Source organism: Geotrypetes seraphini, chromosome 1, assembly GCF_902459505.1.
Source record: "Geotrypetes seraphini chromosome 1, aGeoSer1.1, whole genome shotgun sequence".
Lineage (NCBI taxonomy): Eukaryota > Metazoa > Chordata > Amphibia > Gymnophiona > Dermophiidae > Geotrypetes > Geotrypetes seraphini.
The window spans coordinates 262,292,701-262,313,852 of record NC_047084.1 but is presented as its reverse complement, the minus strand read 5'-3'; the positions used below and the strand labels follow the sequence as shown (position 1 = coordinate 262,313,852).

At 41.7% G+C, this 21,152-nt stretch overlaps 1 protein-coding gene across 6 annotated transcripts in view; it reads left to right on the top strand.

Annotated features, from left to right (window-relative positions):
* The window catches only part of HTT (huntingtin), an 831,912-nt gene that overhangs the window by 796,667 nt on the left and 14,093 nt on the right, over positions 1–21,152 (top strand). For all 6 annotated transcript variants that reach the window (XM_033950363.1, XM_033950354.1, XM_033950401.1 and 3 more), the window contains one exon: positions 7,809–7,971. In XM_033950363.1, the coding sequence (XP_033806254.1) occupies positions 7,809–7,971 (163 nt within the window). The remainder of the gene's footprint in view (positions 1–7,808; positions 7,972–21,152) is intronic.

The following is a 21,152-nucleotide window of genomic DNA, read 5'->3' as shown; positions in this document are numbered from 1 at the left end:
TCCTGTTTCCGGTTGTGTCAAAGGAGAATATTGAACAAATGAGCAGCCGCGCGTGCGGCTGGGTGAAAAAGAAAGCCGGCATACTCTACATCTAAGGTGAGGTGGAGGGAGGGAGATGGCGGAACGCTGCAATCGGTCAGGTGTCTGCTGTTTTTGTATCACTGCCTGCCTGCGCTCACGTTCCATACCCTCCTGTTGCTCATTGTACTGCAGCATCTGCATGATTATGTGCTCAGGTGGGCATTTTTAGTGTGCACAATTGACCTGATTCGAGCTATAGGTGAACATGGGGGACACGTCATTGCAAGGGAGGACAAGTCAATTGATTTATTTTATGTTCTGTTTTTACTACAGGGCAGAGGCACTGAAACAGATTCTCAGTGCAGTAGTAGTAGTGGCAGGACTCTCTTCTGTCTTCATGGTGTTTCGCAGTACTGAGGCTTATATGGATGCTGCGGGGACGGTGACGGGGCGGTGAATGGGATGGCAGTGACGGTGACGGGGCGGTGAAGGGAATGGTGGTGAAGGGGACGGTGAGCCGGGGACGGGGCGGTGACGGGGACAGATTTTTTCCCCTTGTCATTCTCTAATATATAGTCAATCTATGCATGGAGAACATATTTCGTATTGACCACCACACAGTTTTCTGATAGTAATGATTTTCATTGCCAGCCTGGAAGTAAAAATATATTTATTCCTTTATTAATCCACTGAGTCATCCAGATCTCCAAGACCAAACTTTTTCATGTATCTTAGGGATAAGCGAGAAATGGAAGTACTGCTGCAATGAGAGTATATCAAATATAATTGTGATGCATTCCATTGGTTTAGCATTCTTTGGTTCTAAAAATATACATATAGAGATTGTACATTTGAATTGAAATCTGATGAATCTAAAATTGTGTAATATTTCTTATACTTTAACCATATTTAAGTAATATCACTGTCACAATAATTTCTTTCTCCCAAGGAACTGAACAAATTGCATCAAAAAATTGATTTGCAGATGAAATATAAGAAAAAAGGGGATTTAGCTTCTTTTGATTTGTCAGAGATTCTTTTTGATGATCAGTGACAAGATGATGAATGCAAAGGGAGGACAGCAACAGACTTACGCTCTGAGCATAATTGTCAGCTTGAAGTGATGAACATCAGAAATTCAGTGATGTTGCCTGAGCAATTGAAATAAATGAGAAAAAGCCACTTGTGAGGAATTGTGCTTTATAGCAAAACACAGTGAAAGCAGATGGTGTAAAGAATGATCAGCCTTTTAGGGCTTTTGTTTTAAAAAGGGGTTTCCAACAGGCTTAAGCTATCATGATTGCAGAAGAAAGATCATGACATTTATGGACATAACATTTATTCCAGTGCAATAGGGGAGACATTCTAGACAAGTAGGTAGTATCCCAAAGGCCATCTGCAGATGGAATCCAATCCAGATTTTCTCTTTGTGACTCTGCTCTACTTCAATGTGCTTTCTAGCTCCACCTACAGTTTTTCCCTTCTCCACATGTGCCAGCAGGAGTGTATTTGTTCTGCTCCCTCCTTTATCTTATTTTATTTGGTGTTTTTTGTCCCTTTTTTCAGGATTTCTTGTGCTCAGAGTGATTATTAAGCTCTGCCTGCGTGGAGAACTCAGACTTCTGTCTGCAGCTGACATGCTAGTCCCAATGGGTACCTGTCAGCCAGCCTGCATCTGCTTCTGAGGAAGTTGGACCGTCCCCATTTCTCCTACTGTCAGACATAATTTGGTGCAGGCTTTTGGGCATACCTAAGAGACTTGGTGGTGTCTCAAAGGGTGCTAGCTGCATTCCACGCCTTCGCCCATTCCTGAGCGCATCCATCGGTTTGCAGGGGTGGAGGTGTGGTCGGGCATGGAGTCTGACTGGAAGCCCAAAGATGAATATCATGAAAGCATTCTAAGCATGAGGCAATGGTTCTCTGATTCCAGCTACTGTGAGAGAGTTGTGGCAGGCTATATTTAAAGCATTTCAGCACAGGTCACAGTGAATAAAGGCTGTCACAGTATGTGAGGTGAATCGATTGGGGAGGGGCTAAATTTAGCAGTTTTCAAGGTTTATGCATGTCCCTCTGTGTTCCCCCACCTGAAAAATCCTAAAATTGCCATTTTTATTGTTTGCTATATACAAAAAAAATCACAATTTTGGCATAAATTTCTTAGCGGTTACCATCTTGGATTTTTAGCAATCTTTTTTTTTTTTTTTTTCAAAAGCTCCCTGCTTTTCCAAAACTGCACTTTTGCCTCCTAACTTGTTGGGAAGGAGTCCTTGGGTTGCCCTAATGTGGATTCTTGCCAGCTTTTGGAGAGTTTTGCACCATATTGCGTGGCACAGCCAGGAAAGGTGGCAGCGCAAAGCTTAGTCTTTCCCCTGATTCAGCAAATGACTAAATACTCTGCTAGCTTGGTGGAGTGACTTATTTTGTTTTGGGGGCTCGGTACGGCTGATGGTTCCATGCACAAGGCTACGGACCCACCACAGCCTCAGAACAGCATTCTTCCATCATCTCAGGGTGACTTTGTGCCCCAGAAGCTAGAGGCTTTCACAGACTTTATGGCATTCTTCCCCTGCGCAGTCACACTCTGCCTCTGATCTGTAAGTGGCATTTCTTCTATGGGCACATCTTCTCTCAGTCCGCCGCTGTTCCAGTGCTGCCTAATCCTGATCTGGGTGATTCTTCAGATGATGACCAGCTTGCTGGTCTTGTATTCTCTAGTGCAGCACTTCCAGGAACAGGAAATCAGGGACTGTATTCTGGCTCTTCGGAGTCCTCAGGAGCAGCTTTGCCGGCTCTTATGTCTGAGTCTCTGCAGGAATTGATTTGGTCACTCGGCCGGTTCTGTCCACTTTTTCCTCCTGGCTTTGTGGATTGCGCTCCCAGTCTTCCGCCTTTCCCTGGCACCCTGATATGAGTAATTTAATCTCAGAGCAGTATATCTCTTTGGAAGGAGCTCTTAAGATAGCGTGGACATTATCTCGCTGTTATCCGCTGGCACAGGAGTGCCAGCAGCAGCTGGGATAGCCTAGGGTGGATTTTTGAGTTGTGCAAGTGTTTTCCAGCACCTCTTTTCCAGGGCAGGTGTTGTGGTGCTTACAGATATGCAGGACCGCCAAGTGGATGATGTCCTCTGGAGCTTTTGCTGCAGCTGCTTTAGGCATTAAGATTGCTTCAGCGGCATCCTTTGTCGCTCGCACCTGCCTTGGCTGAGATGCTCTAGAGCAGGGGTGTCCAACCTTTTGGCTTCCCTGGGCCGCATTGGTCAAAAAAAGTGTTTCTGGGGCCGCGCAAATGCTGCAGCAAGACAGAGGAGGGAGCCGGCAAGACGGTAAACACCCGGGGGCAGCAGAGGAAAACACTGCATTGCCCTCGACTGGAGCCGCACAAAATACTTCACGGGGCTGCAGGTTGGACACCCCTGCTCTAGAGACTGAGGCTGTAAAGCTTCCTCCTCTCCTTCTTTTGTCATCTTATGTGAGTACTGGCTAAGGTGCTGGCATACTCTGTTCTTGCTTGCTGGATGCTCCGGATTTGCCACTGAGTTGCTCATTCCCTTTACAAGGCTCCTTCGGCTAACCTTTCCTTTATGGAATGGTTTTGGTTTGGCCAGGGACTGGATGACTTCATGATTTCTGTGGTGGACCATCACCCTATGAACCTGCCTGATGGCAGACTCAGATTCTTTAGAGGTTCTGGTCGCTCTTCTTGTTCGTGGCTCTGGGCAATTCTGTCCATATACGACTGCCACGTTTTCCCTGAGCTCCCACAGTGGTACTCCAATTGACAGCATTTCCAGCCTTCTGCCTCCTGTTTCTCTCACAAAGGTGCAGTGATACCAGTCCGAAGTATGCCCCTCTATAGATAGGGGGCAGATTCTCAGTTGCCGGCCAGCCTGGGCTCGCCTTTCGTGTGCTCTGTGGGTCTTGGACGTTCTTTGGTCAGGCTTCATCTCGGACTTGCCTGGCTTCTGATGGATTGGTTTGTGCACTCTCCCACAAGTTGACCTTTCACAGGACTCAAGGGGCAAGCTACTGTATAACGCTTGCTGGATATTCAAGCTATAGAGCCAGGGCTGCTCAATATCTTGAGCTCTTGTGGCTATTCCATATTCTTCTTCATGCCTAACAAAAAAAAAAGAACAAAGAGGCTCTGATGCTTGAGGGCCTGTCCTGGCTCTCCAGCATGTAAATGTGGCTCTCGTGGTTCCACGCATTTGCATTGAGACAGTTCGATCTGTCATTACAGTGATGGCCCTAGGAGAGTTCCTTGCCTCTCTGGATTTCACAGAAACTTACGTGCATATGCCGATTGCATGTTGCATGTTTAAAAAAAAAAAATGAACAAAGAATAACAATCATTGCCCATTTTGGGCTCTCCGTACCTTCTCCAAGGTGGTGCTGATAGTGGCAGCTTATCTATGGAACATGGGTCTGCCAGTCCACTCTTACTTGGATGACTGCCTGATAAAGAGTTCCCTCATTACCCGAGGGTCGCCATACAGTGGATCCAGTGATTCCTGTTCTGGAGGACCTTGGTTGCATTGTGAGCTCCAGATGGAACAGTCTGACACCCACACACCCTCTGGAATATCTAGGTGTTCTGTTCAAAGCAACAGCTGGCCGCGTCTGTCTTACAGATGCAAGTTTACAGTAGCTGTGTTCTCCCAGTTTGTCCCTTCTTGTAGGAACCTACTCCATTGGCATAGGGCTGTCCTAAAGTCTCTGGCAACTGCATTGGATGTGGTTCTTTGGGTGAGAGCTCAAAGGTGCCGTCTCCAGCATGCCTTTCTTTCTTGTTGGGCTCTGCACAAGACTGCATTATGAGCCAGTCTTCCCTGGAGACTCGGGCCAGCATGACTTGGTGTCTTCTATCACATTCACTGTTCGGGGGCATACTGCTGAGGATTGTCTCCTGGGTTGTAGTGATGACAACATGCCAGCTTTTGGGGCTAGGGAGCCCAATGTACTCCTTGTCCCATCTGAGAACATTGTCAATCGACTGATTGGAGCTGAGAGCCATTCGGCTGACTCTGATACGATTCCAGTTTGTTTATAGAGGGCCAAGTGGTCAGTCTTCTCCTACAACACAATGGCAGTAGTCTATGTCCATTGCCAGTGAGGTGCCAGTAGAACCTCTCTGGCTCAGGAGGTCTACCTTCTCTTTCTGTGGATGGTATGTCATCTGCAGGCATTTTCTGCAGCACATGTGGCAGGAGTCGACAATGTACCAGTCGACTCTTTCTGCAGACAGACTTTGAATCCGGGCAAGTGGGAGCTGTCCTCAGCAGAGTTTCAAGCCATTGCGCAACGCTGAGGCCAGCTCCACTTCATCCTCAAGGCCATGGCATAGAGCATGACAATGCCTCAATTCTACAGTCACAGATCCGAGCCTGACAGCACAGATCTCGATGCACTTGTGCAGCTGTGGCCTCAGGGGATTCACCTATATGTCTTTCCTCCCTGGCCCATGATAGGCTGAGTCATTTAGTGGAAAGCTACCATACCAGGCCATGTAATTCTGGTGGCTCCAGACTGCCCTCAAGCCATGGTACACAGATCTGCTTCGTCTTGGCAAAGGTCGTGGCCTTAGATTCGGCGTCCCTCCGGACCTGCTTTCTCAGGATCCGGTCTCTATGGAGGACCTGGTTCACTTTGCTCTTAGTTTTGCTCTTATGGCATGGCTTTTGCCTATGCAGCTTTAGCGCACACAGCCTATTCGGAGGTAGTTATTGCCACGCTCCTCAAGTCTATGAAGTCGACTACTGTGTCTGCCTGCACTAGGGCATGGCAGACTTTCCAGCATTGGTTTGACCAGGAATGGACGGAGCCATATTCTGCTCCAATTTTGGTGGTTTTTGCCTTTGTGTCCAAGTGGCGGGGCTCTCTTGTTTCAGAGTCCGGGACCATCCTTAGTCTTGGGCGTCTCACCCTACCAGTGCCAGATTTCTGCAAGGGGCTCTTTGCATTAGACCGCCAATAAAACCACTGTTCCCTTTGTGTGACCTCAACCGGGTGCTGTATGGCTGTACCACAGCTCCTTTTGAGCCTATTTGGGATGCTTCCCTCTTGGCCTTGACTTTCTAGATTGTCTTTCTGGTCGCTGTTACTTTATTGAACCATGTCTCAGAACTTCAAGCTCTTTTTTGTAGAGAGACATTCTACCAATTCTCAGTAGCTAGTCTTCCTTGCACACAGTTTCTTCTTTCCTGCTGAAGTTGATTTCGGCTTCCATAATGTTAAACTCGCTTTTCTCTTAACACTGTATCACAAATGTAACTCATCTTGCTGTAAACCGCAGTGATTATCTGTTGAAATTGCAGGATATAAGACGTGGAGTTGTGTTTGCCTGTTTTTCAGCCTACTGGTTTCAGGCCACAAGATCATCTTTTGAAAACACTTGATGTGCGCAGGGTGCTTCTTCGCTACCTAGAGGTCATTAACAACTTTCATCTCTCTGACTATCTGTTTGTGCTGTCTCATTCTGTTAAGCGCTTCCAAGGCCCCCGTTTCCAGGTGGATCCGTAGGCCATTTTGTCAGCCTATATTCTGTCCAGGACTCAGTCTCCCGTCTCTATTAAGGCGCATTCTTCTGGAACTATGATTTCTTCGTAGGCTGAAGTTAGTGCGGGCTCTCTTGAGGAACTCTGCATGGTTCTCTTTGCACACGTTTGCCAAATATTTCAGAATGGATGTGGCAGTGAGACAGGATTCTGCCTTCGGGTCGTCAGTTTTCCGAGTCAGTGCAGTTAGCCCACCTTAGCATTTAGGGACTGTTTTGGTACGTCCCACTTGTCTAGAATGTCTCTCCTATTGTACTGGAAAAAGAAATTATGTACTTGCCTTGGTAAGCTCTTTTCCAGTAGATAGCTGAAACATTCTAGACTCCCACGCTTTCCTTCCTACACCTGCCTACTGTCTGTTTCTGCTTCTCCAAATTGCTTCTTGGATGTTAGTCAGCCCTTGGACTGGGAAGACTTTGCTTATATGTCACTGTTTTATGCAAGGGTCGTTTCTGAGCTCCTCAGATGCATTTGTTGTTTTCATGTTTATCCTTAAGCAGAACAGTTGTTTGTGGTCTTCCTTGCCATGGGTGTCTCTACTTCACGTTATAAGATGGCTCTTGGTGCTTGGGTACTAACTGTAGGTGGAGCTAGAGAGCACACTGAAGTAGAGCAGAGTCACAGATTGGATTCTTTCTGCAGATGGCATGTGGCCATTGGGATACTACCCACTTGTCTAGAATGTCTCCCCTATCTACTGGAAAAGAGCATACCAGGGTAAGTACATAATATCTTTTTACTGGAGACAGCAGTCTAGGCCAGAAGGATTAGCAGAATGATAGCTATGTTCTCCTCAAGTATTGGAACAAGAAAATTTGCTATATATGTTATAAGGGCAGTTCTATAACTGCATGCATACAGTTCCACTTACCTTGTGCACATAATTAGACTGCTCAATATTCTATAAGGGTGTGCATAAGCACATTAACATGTAACTGCATGGGGGCATACTCATGGGCAAAGCATAGACAGGACATGGATATGACTCCCACTTAAGCACATATACTGTCACATTTCTATATTGTAAGCCATGTTGACCATGTGGGTTTACACTACTATTCTATAACAGAAATCTTGAATACCTACAGTAGATTCTGTTATAGAATAAGTGTTCCCCATGCAGCACTGGCCACTTAGAAGAGAGCATCCAGTTATAGAATGCCCCCAAAATGTCCAGCTAAATACAGTTGCATTATACTAATTTCTTGTTTCCTTTCTTTTTAAAATCTAGGATCAGGAAAGGGTTTCCCTCTGAAGCTCGAGTGGTGGCACGGATCCTCCCTCAGTTTTTGGATGATTTTTTCCCACCTCAAGATATTATGAACAAAGTTATTGGAGAATTCTTATCTAATCAGCAACCTTATCCACAGTTTATGGCAACAGTAGTTTATAAGGTACAGTATCTTCTAGTTGAGACTTGGAAATCTTGGTAGATTATCATTAAAAATAAGATGAATGACTGGTGCTTTATTAAACAAAAAAATGTGAAGGGAGCTTTCACAGGCTGGCTAACTCCATGGCAAGTATTGCTGCTCAATGCTAAGCGGGTTATAGGTTGAATTTCCAAAGCCAGCTATGGATCATTGGGTTGCCCAAAACTGGAGTTAATAAAGAACTAGCATTCATTCACACCTATTGCTGAGTAGTGTCACCTATATCCAGAAACAGAGAAACATGATAGCAGATAAAGGCCAAATGACCCATCTAGTTTGCCCATCCGCAGTAACCGTTATCTCTTAATCTCTCTGAGAGATCCCACTTCCCTATCCCAGGCCCTTTTGAATTCAGACACAGTCTCTGTCTCCACCACCTTTTCTGGGGTTCCATGCATCTACCACCCATTCTATAAAAAAATATTTCCTTAGATTATTCCGGAGCCTATCACCTCTTAACTTCATTCTATGCCCTATCATTGCAGAGTTTCCTTTCAAATGAAAGAGACTCTACTCATGTGCATTTACAGTACATAGGTATTTAAACGTCTCTATCATATCTCCCCTCTCCCGCCTTTCCTCTAAAGTATTCAGATTAAGATATTTAAGTCTGTCCCCATATGCCTTATGATGAAGACCACATAACCATTTTAGTAGCCTTCTTCTGGACCGACTCCATCCTTTTTATATCTTTTTGAAGATGCAGCCTCCAGAATTGTACACAATATTCTAAATGAGGTTTCACCAAAGTCTTACACAGGGGCATCAATACCTCCTTTTTCCTACTGGCCACACCTCTCCCTATGCAACCTAGCATCCTTCTAGCTTTCACCGCCAACTTTTCAACCTGTTTGGCCACCTTAAGATCATCACATACAATCACACCCAAGTTCCATTCTTCTGTCATGCACATAAGTTCTTCACCCCCTAAATTGTACTGGTCCCTCAGGTTTTTGTAGCCCAAATGCCTGTCCTTGCATTTCTTAGCATTAAATTTTAGCTGCCAAATTTCAGACCATTCTTCAAGCTGTGCCAGGTCTTTCTTCTTGTTATTCACATCATCCTGGGTGTCTACTCTAGTGCAAATTTTGGTATCATTCGCAAAGAGGCAAATCTTACCCGACAACCCTTCAGCAATATCATTTATAAAAATGTTAAAAAGAATAGGCCCAAGAACAGACCCTTGAGGCACACCACTGGTAACATCCCTTTTCCTCAGAGCGATCTCCATTGATCACTAAACTCTGTCGCCTTCCACCCAATCAGTTCTTGACCCAGCCTGTCACTTTGGGGCCCGTTCAGAGTCTGGATATATTGATTTTCAGAGGGAACCAGAGCCCATAGCTTAGGCCAAGGATTGTCATGATCATGGTTGGGTTAGATGAGAGGGAATTTTAAAATATTGAAGGAATATCTGTAGTTAACTAGTGTCATGGTAAACTTATACTTAAAAGCTGGTTCCAAGTGAGTTGAGACCAAAGGAGAAAGAAACTGCTGAGTAACACATGAAATGCATTTTTCTTTTTAACAGGCATTTCTGTTTTGTTTTATTTTAAGATGTTTATTCGAGGACAAGTAGGACATCATTTAATACTTATGGGATTTTTTTGTTGTTCTTTTCTTTTTATTTGAACAAATAAAAAGCAAAATTAAAAACAAAAAAGGTCCCATAAGTGGCAATATGTGTTCTGCTGTCCTCAGAGAACACCTGCTGCAGGTGAGTAACTTCACCTTACTGAAAGACAAAATGCTTGCACAGTTGTCCAAATGAACATGCACATGCAAGTGAAACCATAGAAACGTCAACTTAGAAAACTTAAATTTCTCCAAGGAGAATTTTGAGCTCTCAGCATCACATATGGATGATGTTACTAGTGGAGCCCACAGATGAGAAAATATCCCAGCTTAGTATAACTGAAAGCTTCTGAGCTGCCTCACTATACATGTGCATCATTTTCTATCTGCCACTGTCAACTTTCCATGAAGCCAGTCGATAATGCATCACTGGAGTTGATGTGAAGACATGAGCTTTCCACCTTTTAAGTTGCAATTTTATATATATATATTTTTTACTTGTTCCATTACTATGTATGGCACTTTTCCCAGTAGTGCCTTAGTGAGATTTTCAGCCATTTATAAGTTTTCTTTCCTTAGAGACCTCACCAGACTAGTCTGTAACTTGTGAGCTGTTGTTGACCAGAAGTTGTAGATAAAGGAAAGAGAATTGTGAGTTCTGCACTATAAGGCACTGTGCTGCTGCTACCAATCAGTATGTTCAGTACGTTGAAACTTTACTGAAGTGTGTAACACATCTCACCTTAACAGTTATCATTATAACTGCAACAATATTTTCATATACCCACCCATCTCACAGAAACATATTATTTTATGAATGCATTACTCAGATTCCCCACTAAAGGACTTAAGAAGGGAGCAGACCTCGGAGTTTACAAACACAGACAATCAGTAGTAAAAAGTACCTAAAAGAAAGGTTGCCATTCCAAAGCGGTGTTTAATCCCTGTGGAAAGATTGTATTAAGATAATGAATCCATTGTTGTTCTCTTTGCCACAATGTCCTTCAAATGTCCCCTCGCCGTAGTGACTCAGGAATTTGATTGATCACCCAACATTTGAGATTTATAAACAAATGTTCTACAATTCAATGGGATACAAGAGATGCAGACAGTTTCTTCGTATGTTAACAGCTTTTATGTTCTGTCAGTCTAGTAGTTAACATTCTAGATGTCTGACCCACATAAAATAAATCACAAGGCTGAAACAAGGCTGCCCTGTGAACTTCTAAAAGCTAAGTTACTCAGCATTTCATATTCTGCTCTTTTCACTGGTTTTCAGCATTATATCTGCTTAATTTCTCTTCTCCTCCCTGTTTCTTACTAAAAAAAAATATAAAAAAGCACAAAAAAATAAATCCTTCTCTTTCCTCTGTTAAATCTTATTTCCTCTTCCTGCATTTTTTTTTTTTTTTTTAAATACTGTGTTTTAGGTGGTATAGAGCCTATATTTCTGGTGCCTGTGGCTCAGGGTGACTAAAGTAGGGAAAATCTGTTATAAATCCTGTGTTTTAGGGTAGCACTGATAGAACCTGCAGTTTTGTTTAAAATACTGTGTTTTAGGTGGTATAGAGCCTATATTTCTGCCTTACTTGTAGTCTTACTTATAGTCCCACCAACCCCAGGGACCACTATTCATATATAGAGACCCATATAATCAGGACTACTCAAATCAAGTCACTTCACAACCAATCAAGATGACCTTTATTCTATGCAATCACTGTGGTGCTTTAATTCCAAGACATACTATTTGGAGGCTTAAGGCTTGCCCCATCTGTCTTCAACTTGCCAGTATTAAGGAGGAGCTCTGCAAACTTAAACAGGAATTGAATACAATTAAAGCAGCTTCCATCACTCCACAAAATCATACCAACTTACCACCTCTACCTCAAAGAATAAAACAGCCCAGGAATAAATGGGTCACAGTAGGCTCAGGAAGACTGCGACATATAACACAGAAACATCCACCTTCACTAATATTACCTCTACAGAATTCCTTTGCTCCACTAGTGCACTGCGATACTCAGGAAAACAGAAGGGAGGTGGGACTTGAACCAATGAAGGAAATTCAAGAGAACAAGAGCACCCTAAGTACAAATAAAAAAGCCAAAAACAGAAAACTATTACTGTTGGGGGATTCCATCATCAGAGGCATTAACCTTGGAACACAGGGCGAGGAGACCAAAATAGTGAAATGTCTTCCAGGATCCTCAGCTACCAGGAGTTCCAGGCAAATACTGACTATAATTAAGGAAGAAACTAAGGATTTTAACACTGATGTTGTTATCCATCTGGGAACAAATGACCTGGCCAACAACTCCACACTTGCAGCACAGAAAGCTTTTCGGGAGCTTGGTGAGGGCGTGAAACCTTTTGTAAAGACTTTAGCTTTTTCTGAAATACTGCCTGCATATGGAAAAGGAGAGCAAAGAGTGAAAAACACAGAGGACTTTAATATATGGCTCAGAGCCTGGTGTCATCAAGAAGGCTTCAGGTACATAGGAGGATGGGGAATACATGGAAGGACAAGAAGCTATATTGCACTGATGGGCTACATATTACTACAGCAGGAAAAAGAAACCTTGCAGAGAAATTTAGACAATATTTTTCTAGGCATTTAAACTAGAAGGTGGGGGTGGTGTATGTACGAAGGACAATTATAGAGACCACCCCCGGCAAAAGAAAAGATGTGATAGTAATAAAGGCTGCAACATAAGCAATATCAGCAACTCATTTCTTAGTATTGCAACGGAAAGTGAAACGACACAAAAATCCATACGAAAAAGGAGATTATCGCTGAAAAATAGCTGGAAAGCGATGACCACAAATGCTCGCAGTCTAAGCAACAAAGTTCATGATCTGCAAGCCCTGATATTAGAGGCAGATCTAGATATTGTTGCTATCACAGAGACATGGTTCAGTGAATCACATGGATGGGATGCAAACATACCGGGATATAATCTTTTTAGGAAGGACAGAGATGGTCATAAAGGTGGAGGCGTAGCTCTCTATGTAAAGATCAATATCCAAGCGACCGAAATGCAAGGGACCTGGGGAGAGGAAGAAGCGATATGGATTGCTCTGAAAAGAGAAGATGGAACTTCTATCTACGTGGGTGTAGTCTACAGACCTCCGACTCAATCGCAGCAAATTGATAATAATAATAATTTTATTCTTATATACCGCCATACCCAGCGAGTTCTAGGCGGTTTACAATAAATTAGATTAGGATCCGCATAGACTTGTAGATTTACAACAAATTTATCGGATTTACAACAACTGTCGCCAAACTTGGCAGATGAAAAAGGGAAATTTACAACAAATTTAGCCAACTTCGTAGATGAAGAGGGCAGAATTACAACAAATTTATCGGATTTACAACGGATTTGGTCAGACTTGGTGGATGAGGAAGGAAGTGGGTCTGATTGTGGATATCCAAAAGTTTGGAAGGAAAGAGGAGGTTCTGCTGTTGGGAGATTTCAACCTGCCGGATGCGGACTGGAATGTTCCGTCTGCGGAATCGGAAAGAAGTAGGGAGATTGTGGATGCCTTTCAAGAGGCTCTGCTCAGACAAATGGTGACGGAACCCACAAGGGAAAAAGCGATATTGGATCTGGTCCTCACAAATGGAGAGAGTATCTCTAATGTTCGAGTGGGTGCTCACCTGGGTAGTAGCGATCATCAAACGGTTTGGTTTGATATAACGGCTAAAGTGGAGAGCGGCCGCACGATACTTAAAGTCCTAGATTTCAAACGTATGGACTTTAATGCAATGGGAAAGTGGGAGGACATAAGAGAAGTGGAAAGACAGTGGTCTAAACTGAAAGGAGCGATAAAAATGGCTACGGACCTTTATGTGAAGAAAATCAATAAAAACAAGAGAAAAAGGAAGCCGATATGGTTCTCCAACCTAGTGGCTGAGAAAATAAAGGCGAAAGAGTTGGCGTTCATGAAATATAAAAAAACCCAAGAAGAGGAGAGCAGAAAGGACTACAGGGTGAAACTGAAAGAAGCCAAGAGAGAGATACGTTTGGCGAAGGCACATGCGGAAGAACAAATGGCTAAAAATGTAAAAAAGGGAGATAAAAATTTTTTCAGATATATTAGTGAAAGGAGGAAGATAAAAAATGGAATTGCTAGGCTAAAAGATGCTGGGAACAAATATGTGGAGAGTGATGAGGAGAAAGCAAATGTGCTAAACAAATACTTCTGTTCTGTGTTCACAGAAGAAAATCCTGGAGAAGGACCGAGATTGTCTGGCAAAGTTACACGAGAAAATGGAGTAGATTCTGTGCTGTTCACGGAGGAGGGTGTTTATGAGCAACTTGAAAAACTGAAGGTGGACAAAGTGATGGGACCAGACGGGATCCATCCCAGGATACTAAGGGAGCTCAGAGAGGTTCTGGCGAGTCCTATTAAATACTTGTTCAACAAATCTCTGGAGACGGGAGTGATTCCTGGGGATTGGAGGAGAGCGGATGTGGTCCCTATTCATAAAAGTGGTCACAGGGATGAAGCAGGAAACTACAGGCCGGTGAGCCTCACTTCAGTTGTTGGAAAAATAATGGAAGTGTTGCTGAAAGAAAGGATAGTGTATTTCCTTGAATCTAATGGGTTACAGGATCCGAGGCAACATGGCTTTACAAAAGGTAAATCGTGCCAAACGAACCTGATTGAATTTTTTGATTGGGTGACCAGAGAGCTGGATCGAGGACATATGCTAGATGTAATTTACTTGGATTTCAGCAAAGCCTTTGATACAGTTCCTCATAAGAGGCTGTTGAACAAACTTGAAGGGCTGAAGTTAGGACCCAAAGTGGTGAACTGGGTCAGAAACTGGCTGTCGGACAGACGCCAGAGGGTAGTGGTTAATGGAAGTCGCTCGAAGGAAGGAAAGGTGACTAGTGGAGTCCCTCAGGGTTCGGTGCTGGGGCCAATCCTGTTCAATATGTATGTAAGTGACATTGCTGAAGGGTTAGAAGGAAAAGTGTGCCTTTTTGCAGATGATACCAAGATTTGTAACAGAGTAGACACCGAAGAGGGAGTGGAAAATATGAAAAAGGATCTGCAAAAGTTAGAGGAATGGTCTGATGCCTGGCAACTAAAATTCAATGCAAAGAAATGCAGAGTAATGCATTTGGGGATTAATAATAGGAAGGAACCGTATATGCTGGGAGGAGAGAAGCTGATATGCAAGGACGGGGAGAGGGACCTTGGGGTGATAGTGTCCGAAGATCTAAAGGCGAAAAAACAGTGTGACAAGGCAGTGGCTGCTGCCAGAAGGATTCTGGGCTGTATAAAGAGAGGCGTAGTCAGTAGAAGGAAGAAGGTGTTGATGCCCCTGTACAGGTCATTGGTGAGGCCCCACTTGGAGTATTGTGTTCAGTTTTGGAGACCGTATCTGGCGAAAGACGTAAGAAGACTTGAGGCGGTCCAGAGGAGGGCAACGAAAATGATAGGAGGCTTGCGCCAGAAGACGTATGAGGAGAAACTGGAAGCCCTGAATATGTATACCCTAGAGGAAAGGAGAGACAGGGGAGATATGATTCAGACGTTCAAATACTTAAAGGGTATTAACGTAGAACAAAATCTTTTCCAGAGAAAGGAAATTGGTAAAACCAGAGGACATAATTTGAGGTTGAGGGGTTGTAGATTCAGGGGCAATGTTAGGAAATTCTACTTTACGGAGAGGGTGGTGGATGCCTGGAATGCGCTCCCGAGAGAGGTGGTGGAGAGTAAAACTGTGACTGAGTTCAAAGAAGCGTGGGATGAACACAGAAGATTTAGAATCAGAAAATAATATTAAAGATTGAACTAGGCCAGTTACTGGGCAGACTTGTACGGTCTGCGTCTATGTATGGCCATTTGGAGGAGGATGGGCAGGGGAGGGCTTCAATGGCTGGGAGGGTGTAGATGGGCTGGAGTAAGTCTTAACAGAGATTTTGGCAGTTGGAACCCAAGCACAGTACCGGGTAAAGCTTTGGATTCTCGCCCAGAAATAGCTAAGAAGAAAAAAAAAAAATAATAATAATTTAAATTGAATCAGGTTGGGCAGACTGGATGGACCATTCGGGTCTTTATCTGCCGTCATCTACTATGTTACTATGTTACTATATAAATCACATTCCTCGCCTATTGAATTTCCCTAAATCTTTGCTTATGACCCCTCTAGATCTGTTTAAAAAAATACTTAATTGAAGTTTTGAAGTTTCCTCCAGAAAATTTACCGCCAGTTAATAAAATCTACTATTTATCAATGAAGAAGGAAATAGATCCAAATCGAGAGGTGGGGGCAATGAATTTAGATGCTAGAGAAAACATCAGTGTATCTGACCGTCTTGAAACCAGTTTGTCAGAATCAACAGAAAGAGCCACATTATTGGTATTACTAGTATTATTTTATGGGAAAAGGATTTGGATGTATCCTGATGTCACCAGACAAACACAGGATCGAAGAAAATAATTCCCTGAAATGAGATCTGAAACTTTGGCATTAGGAGCCACATTTTTGTTGGCATATCCCTGCAAGTGTTTGATTAAATATATTGGTTTGAAATATACATTCTATTTACTGGAGCAATTAAGGGCTTTCTTAGATTTGAAGAAATTGGTGACTGGAACTGTTTAGCTAAATCAGCAGTTGAGATATTGGGACCTTCCGATAAGCCAATACCGCTTTACTTAATATGTCATATAATTGCAGTACTCCTCTCTTTTGTTGGGGGTGGGGGGGGTGGAAAATCTTGTTCAAGTTTGTGGTCTAAGAAGGGGAAAAGCTATATTCCTAATTTTGTAAATGTACTAATCTCTTTAATTTGTTTTTTTCTTTCCGTATTTCTAGAACAAGAGTATTCTTATAGATTTGTATAAAAGAATAAAATATTTAAAAAAAATAAATAAATAAATCACATTCCTCGAATGGCAAGATGTTACATGTCTCAAATGGTGTATCTTGCCTGAATTGTGATCAGTAAAACAAGTTATTGAGACCATAATGTTGCAATTAGAACATGTCCCACATGCTTGATATCTCCCTTCTAAAACAGCATCCTCTTTATCAAATTTTTCTTTAGATGTATGGCGCAGTATATCACTTAAATTTTTATTCCTTGACTTTGCAAAAATAAACAGCTTGGTCTCAAAACATGGCAACGTCTAATGGTCTTTTAAACATCTTAATAATCCTATTAGAAGCTTGGGTTTATTTAATAACACAAGAAATTGTTTCTGTAGTGTCTTGTGTTTGTCTATATTACAGCTCACTCCAAGGATTGTAAAATGCTCTTTTCTTAGCTTTTTTCACAATATTTTTGGGATACTGCCGTTGTATAAACCTTTTCTCTAATTCTGCGGCTTCTTTAAGAAACTCCTCATTGGTACTACATATGTGTCTGTATCTGAGAAATTGTGCAAAAGGAATTCTTGTCTTCAAATGCATGGGATGTATAGTGTCAAACCTAAGTAACATGTTGCAATCTGTGCTCTTCCGAAAAATTGATGTAGCCAGCTTACCATCCACCAGATGAATCTATACATCCAGAAAACCAATCTCTTTGGAATCAAAAGCCATCCCAAATTTAATGGAGTGATGAATTCAGTTCAGCCTCTGTACAAAATGAAGCAGCTGGTCCCTAGAACCCATCCATATCATAAATATATCATCTATCAATCACCACCATCTCAATGCCAGCTGAAATTCTTGCAAATATATATATAAGTCTCTTCAAACCAGGACATATATAAGTTAGCAACAGATGGGGCAAACGAAGCCCCTATTACTATGCCTCATAACTGTTGATAATAATCGCCATTAAAGATGAAATAATTATTTTTCAGTACAATGGTACTCAATTCTGAAATAAATTCAGAAGGCTCCTCATGGGTTCTTACCCTTGAATCCAAAAGATTCTGTATAACATTTACGGCCTCACTTTGAGGGATGTTTGTGTATAAGGCACATACATCAAACATGACTAATAGGCAATTGTCAAGAATATTTCCTTCAGTTTCATTCAACAACCTTAAAAATGAGTCATGTCTTGAATATAGGACTTGATGGAACACAAAAAGGGCTGCAATTTCAAATCATTTGCAAGATCTCTCCAGGTGGAAATCTCTTGCTGAAACAGTGGGGCGGCCTGGGGACTGACTCGTGGCTCGTGGCTCGTGGCTAGCGCTGTTTATGGGACGATATTGAAATGGATGTCAGAAGCATGATAGTGCAGTATTTTTGTAGCGCCAGTTTTTCGTATGATTCTGGGTAATTCTAGTTAGACAAACATCTGTGTTAGTTAAGGACCATGCCCAAATAGAAGTGTACGAAAAATAGGTGAATAAAACATTTAAATATAATGTAGCTAAGGCCAGAAGAAAAAACACACTAAAGATTAATATAAGGAAAAGAATGGTGTTTTCTTGTGTACTTTGCTGTTGAGCTAAATCATGGTGGAAATCATGATTACATGGAGTCCAGTTTAGTTTCTTTACTATAACTGTCCTGTCTTAGGCCACCATCTTGTGCCAGTGAATAGTTTCTGTTCTTTGTTCAGCTTCCCGCCTTTAGCCTCGTGGTTCTAAATGATAACAGATGTGCTTAGGCCAGTTAGGAAAAGGATTAGACTCCATATTCCAAACTGAGATATAAAATGTATGAAGTATGAATGGCCAAGATATGAATGAAATTATGAATGTTTGGGGCCCATGAATGTGATATGTGGTGATATAAATGGTTTATAAGAAGAAACACTAAGGAAAAATCCTGAGCACAACATCTGGAAGTGATTAGAGTCAGTCTCAAGAATAGGGAGAAGGGGGGCATTGGAAGCCCACGCTTCAGGAAGAGGAGAGGGGGATTTAACCCCCCCTTTTTCTCCAGAGTAAGCTTTCTGTGTAAGGCCATGCAATTTGAATCTGTCAGCTTAGGAGGTTTTTTTTCCTTTAAGACTCAGAACTTGTCAGCATGGAAGAAGTGAGAATTTCTCAGCACCATGTTAATAATTATAGATTCTCTTGAATGTTATAATGTTAATTCAAAAATCAAAAGTAATTTTCTGAAAACTTTGTATAACTTTTAAACATGGAGGAATGTTTCTTTGTCTAAACTTTGAGACCACCCATAGAAATGTTATTGGTCGTCAGACTTGATGATGTCACTAAACCAAAAGTTATATATGGACATGTAACTGCTAAAAAACTTTAGAATTTTTTATGAGAAAGGCCAGCGTTTGGCTTCTATAATAATTCTCTGATGCAAAAGATACTCAATTGATTTGCTAATAAAATTAATTGCGTACTCTTATGACCTAATATTGATATCTAATAAAAAATAAGATTTTGGATTTTATGAAAATATTTTGCATCATTATTTTTTTCCATTTTCATTTTACAACCCTAGAAAGCTATAAGTACGCATGTGTGCAATCAAAACCAATTCAGATCTTTATGAATTTTAGGTAATAGATAAAAAATAGGTATCTTAAAGTGTTGAAGGGTCATAAACTCAAACTCCTTACTAGTTAGAAACCCAAGTTCTCTCCCTCTTGATCTCAACTGGGCTATCAATTCCACTTTATCTTTATTATTTTGGATTATTTTCAGTTATGTTTGTCTGATTGGTGGTTCCTTTGTCCATATAAGGTTTGTATATATATAAGAATTTAGTAATTTATCCAAACCTTTTTAAACCCCACTAAGCTAACTGATTTCACCACATTCTCTGGTAAAGAACTCCAGAGTTTAATTACACATTGTGTGAAGAAGTAGTAACTTTATCATATGCCCCTTAGTCCTAGTATTTTTGGAAAGAGTAAACAAGCAATTCACATTTACTCTTTCCACTCGACTCAGTATTTTATAGACCTCTATCATATTACCCCTGAGCCATGTCTTCTCCAAGCTGAGGAGTCCTAGCTTCTTTAGCCTTTCCTCATAGGGAAGTTGTCCCGTCACTTTTATCATTTTTATCACCCTTCTCTGTACCTTTTCATCTTTGTTTTCCTTTCCTTTCCTGATAATTCTTAACATTCTATTTACTTTTTAGCTGCCGCCACACATTGAGCTGAGGGTTTTAAAGTATCCTCAATAATGACACCTAGATCCTTTTCCTGGTCAGTGACTCCTAACATGGAATCCTGCATCACATAGGTCTAGTTTGGATTCCTCTTTCCCACATGAATCACTTTGTACTTGCTCACATTAAATGTCATCTGCCATTTTGATGCCCAGTCTTGCAAGGTCCTCTTGCAATTTTTCACAATCCTCTTACGATTTAACAACTTTGTGTCATCAGCAAATTTAATTATCTCACTAGTTATTCCCATCTCTAGATCATTGATAAATCTATTTTGCTACTTGGGATCTAGCTAAGTGCTTGGGACCTGGGTTGGCCACTGTTGGAAACAGGATAATGGGCTTGGTGGACCTTATGTCTATCCCAGTATGGCAATTCTTATGTTCTTATGCTAAAAGCTGTGTTCCCAGTACAGACCCCTGGGGAACTCCACTATTTACACTTCTCCATTGAGAATATTGACCATTTAAACCTACTCTGTTTTTTCTTTCAACCAGTTCGTAATCCATAATAAAACATTACCCCCTATCCCAAGACTTTCTGATTTCCTCAGAAATCTTTCATGATGTACTCTGTCTAATGCTTTTTGAAAATCCCCTAAGAGCAGACTTGAAAAAGTAATTAGGCTATTCCCAACTATAGGAGTGAAGCCCAAATCCTCACCATAACTAAGTGCTTCACAGTAGTTCTGCTCAAACTATACACACTGGCAGTTGGAAAGTTTGTCAGATGTCAGTCTTCAGAATCAAAATTTAGATACAGCCGTGACGTAACTGAACATCACGATATGTAAAAATATTCAACTAATGAAGAATTGCAGATTAATACCCATGCTTACATCTGTTACTCTCTGAAAACTATTGACATCGGCTCTCCTGAAGCAGAGATCGAAACGGAGCCGCATTGGGACTCCCAAAGCAGTATACAGAGCTAAGTGACTATAGTGGTGGCAGTTCTTATGTTAACCAAGTGAAGATATTCACCTCATAAAGTGGAAAGATTTTAAGAACTTTGATTTTTTAAACATGTTATTTTTTTTGAGTCTTTAAGTGTGCCCTATGGACTTGTCAAGCTGCTATGACTGGAAGGTGAACTCTTTTCTCAGGGAGGTTTAACAGCCTTCCCTTCAAAGTTTCATATCTCTGAGCTTTTTTACAAGCCACATTGGGTCACACTTTACAGACTTGTTTTCATTGAAGCCAGTTTGTTTCATTATATCCAATACCTTTTCTGGTTTCTCTTTGTTTGATACTTTCACCCTGAACCATTGATCAACAAACTATACGCACAGCAAGCTGACCCAGATAGCATCTGGTTAATGTAGAGATAAGTCACTAACCCAGTCAACACCAGCAGTGGTCTCTCACACAAGATTAGAAGCCATAATTATCGGCTTGTACTTCTCTGTAATGGCTCAGAGAGACAATCTCTTTACAGAGCTCTCAGATTTACGTCTGCTCTCACCTCACACCAAAACTCTTCCCTTCTTTGTTCACAAAGT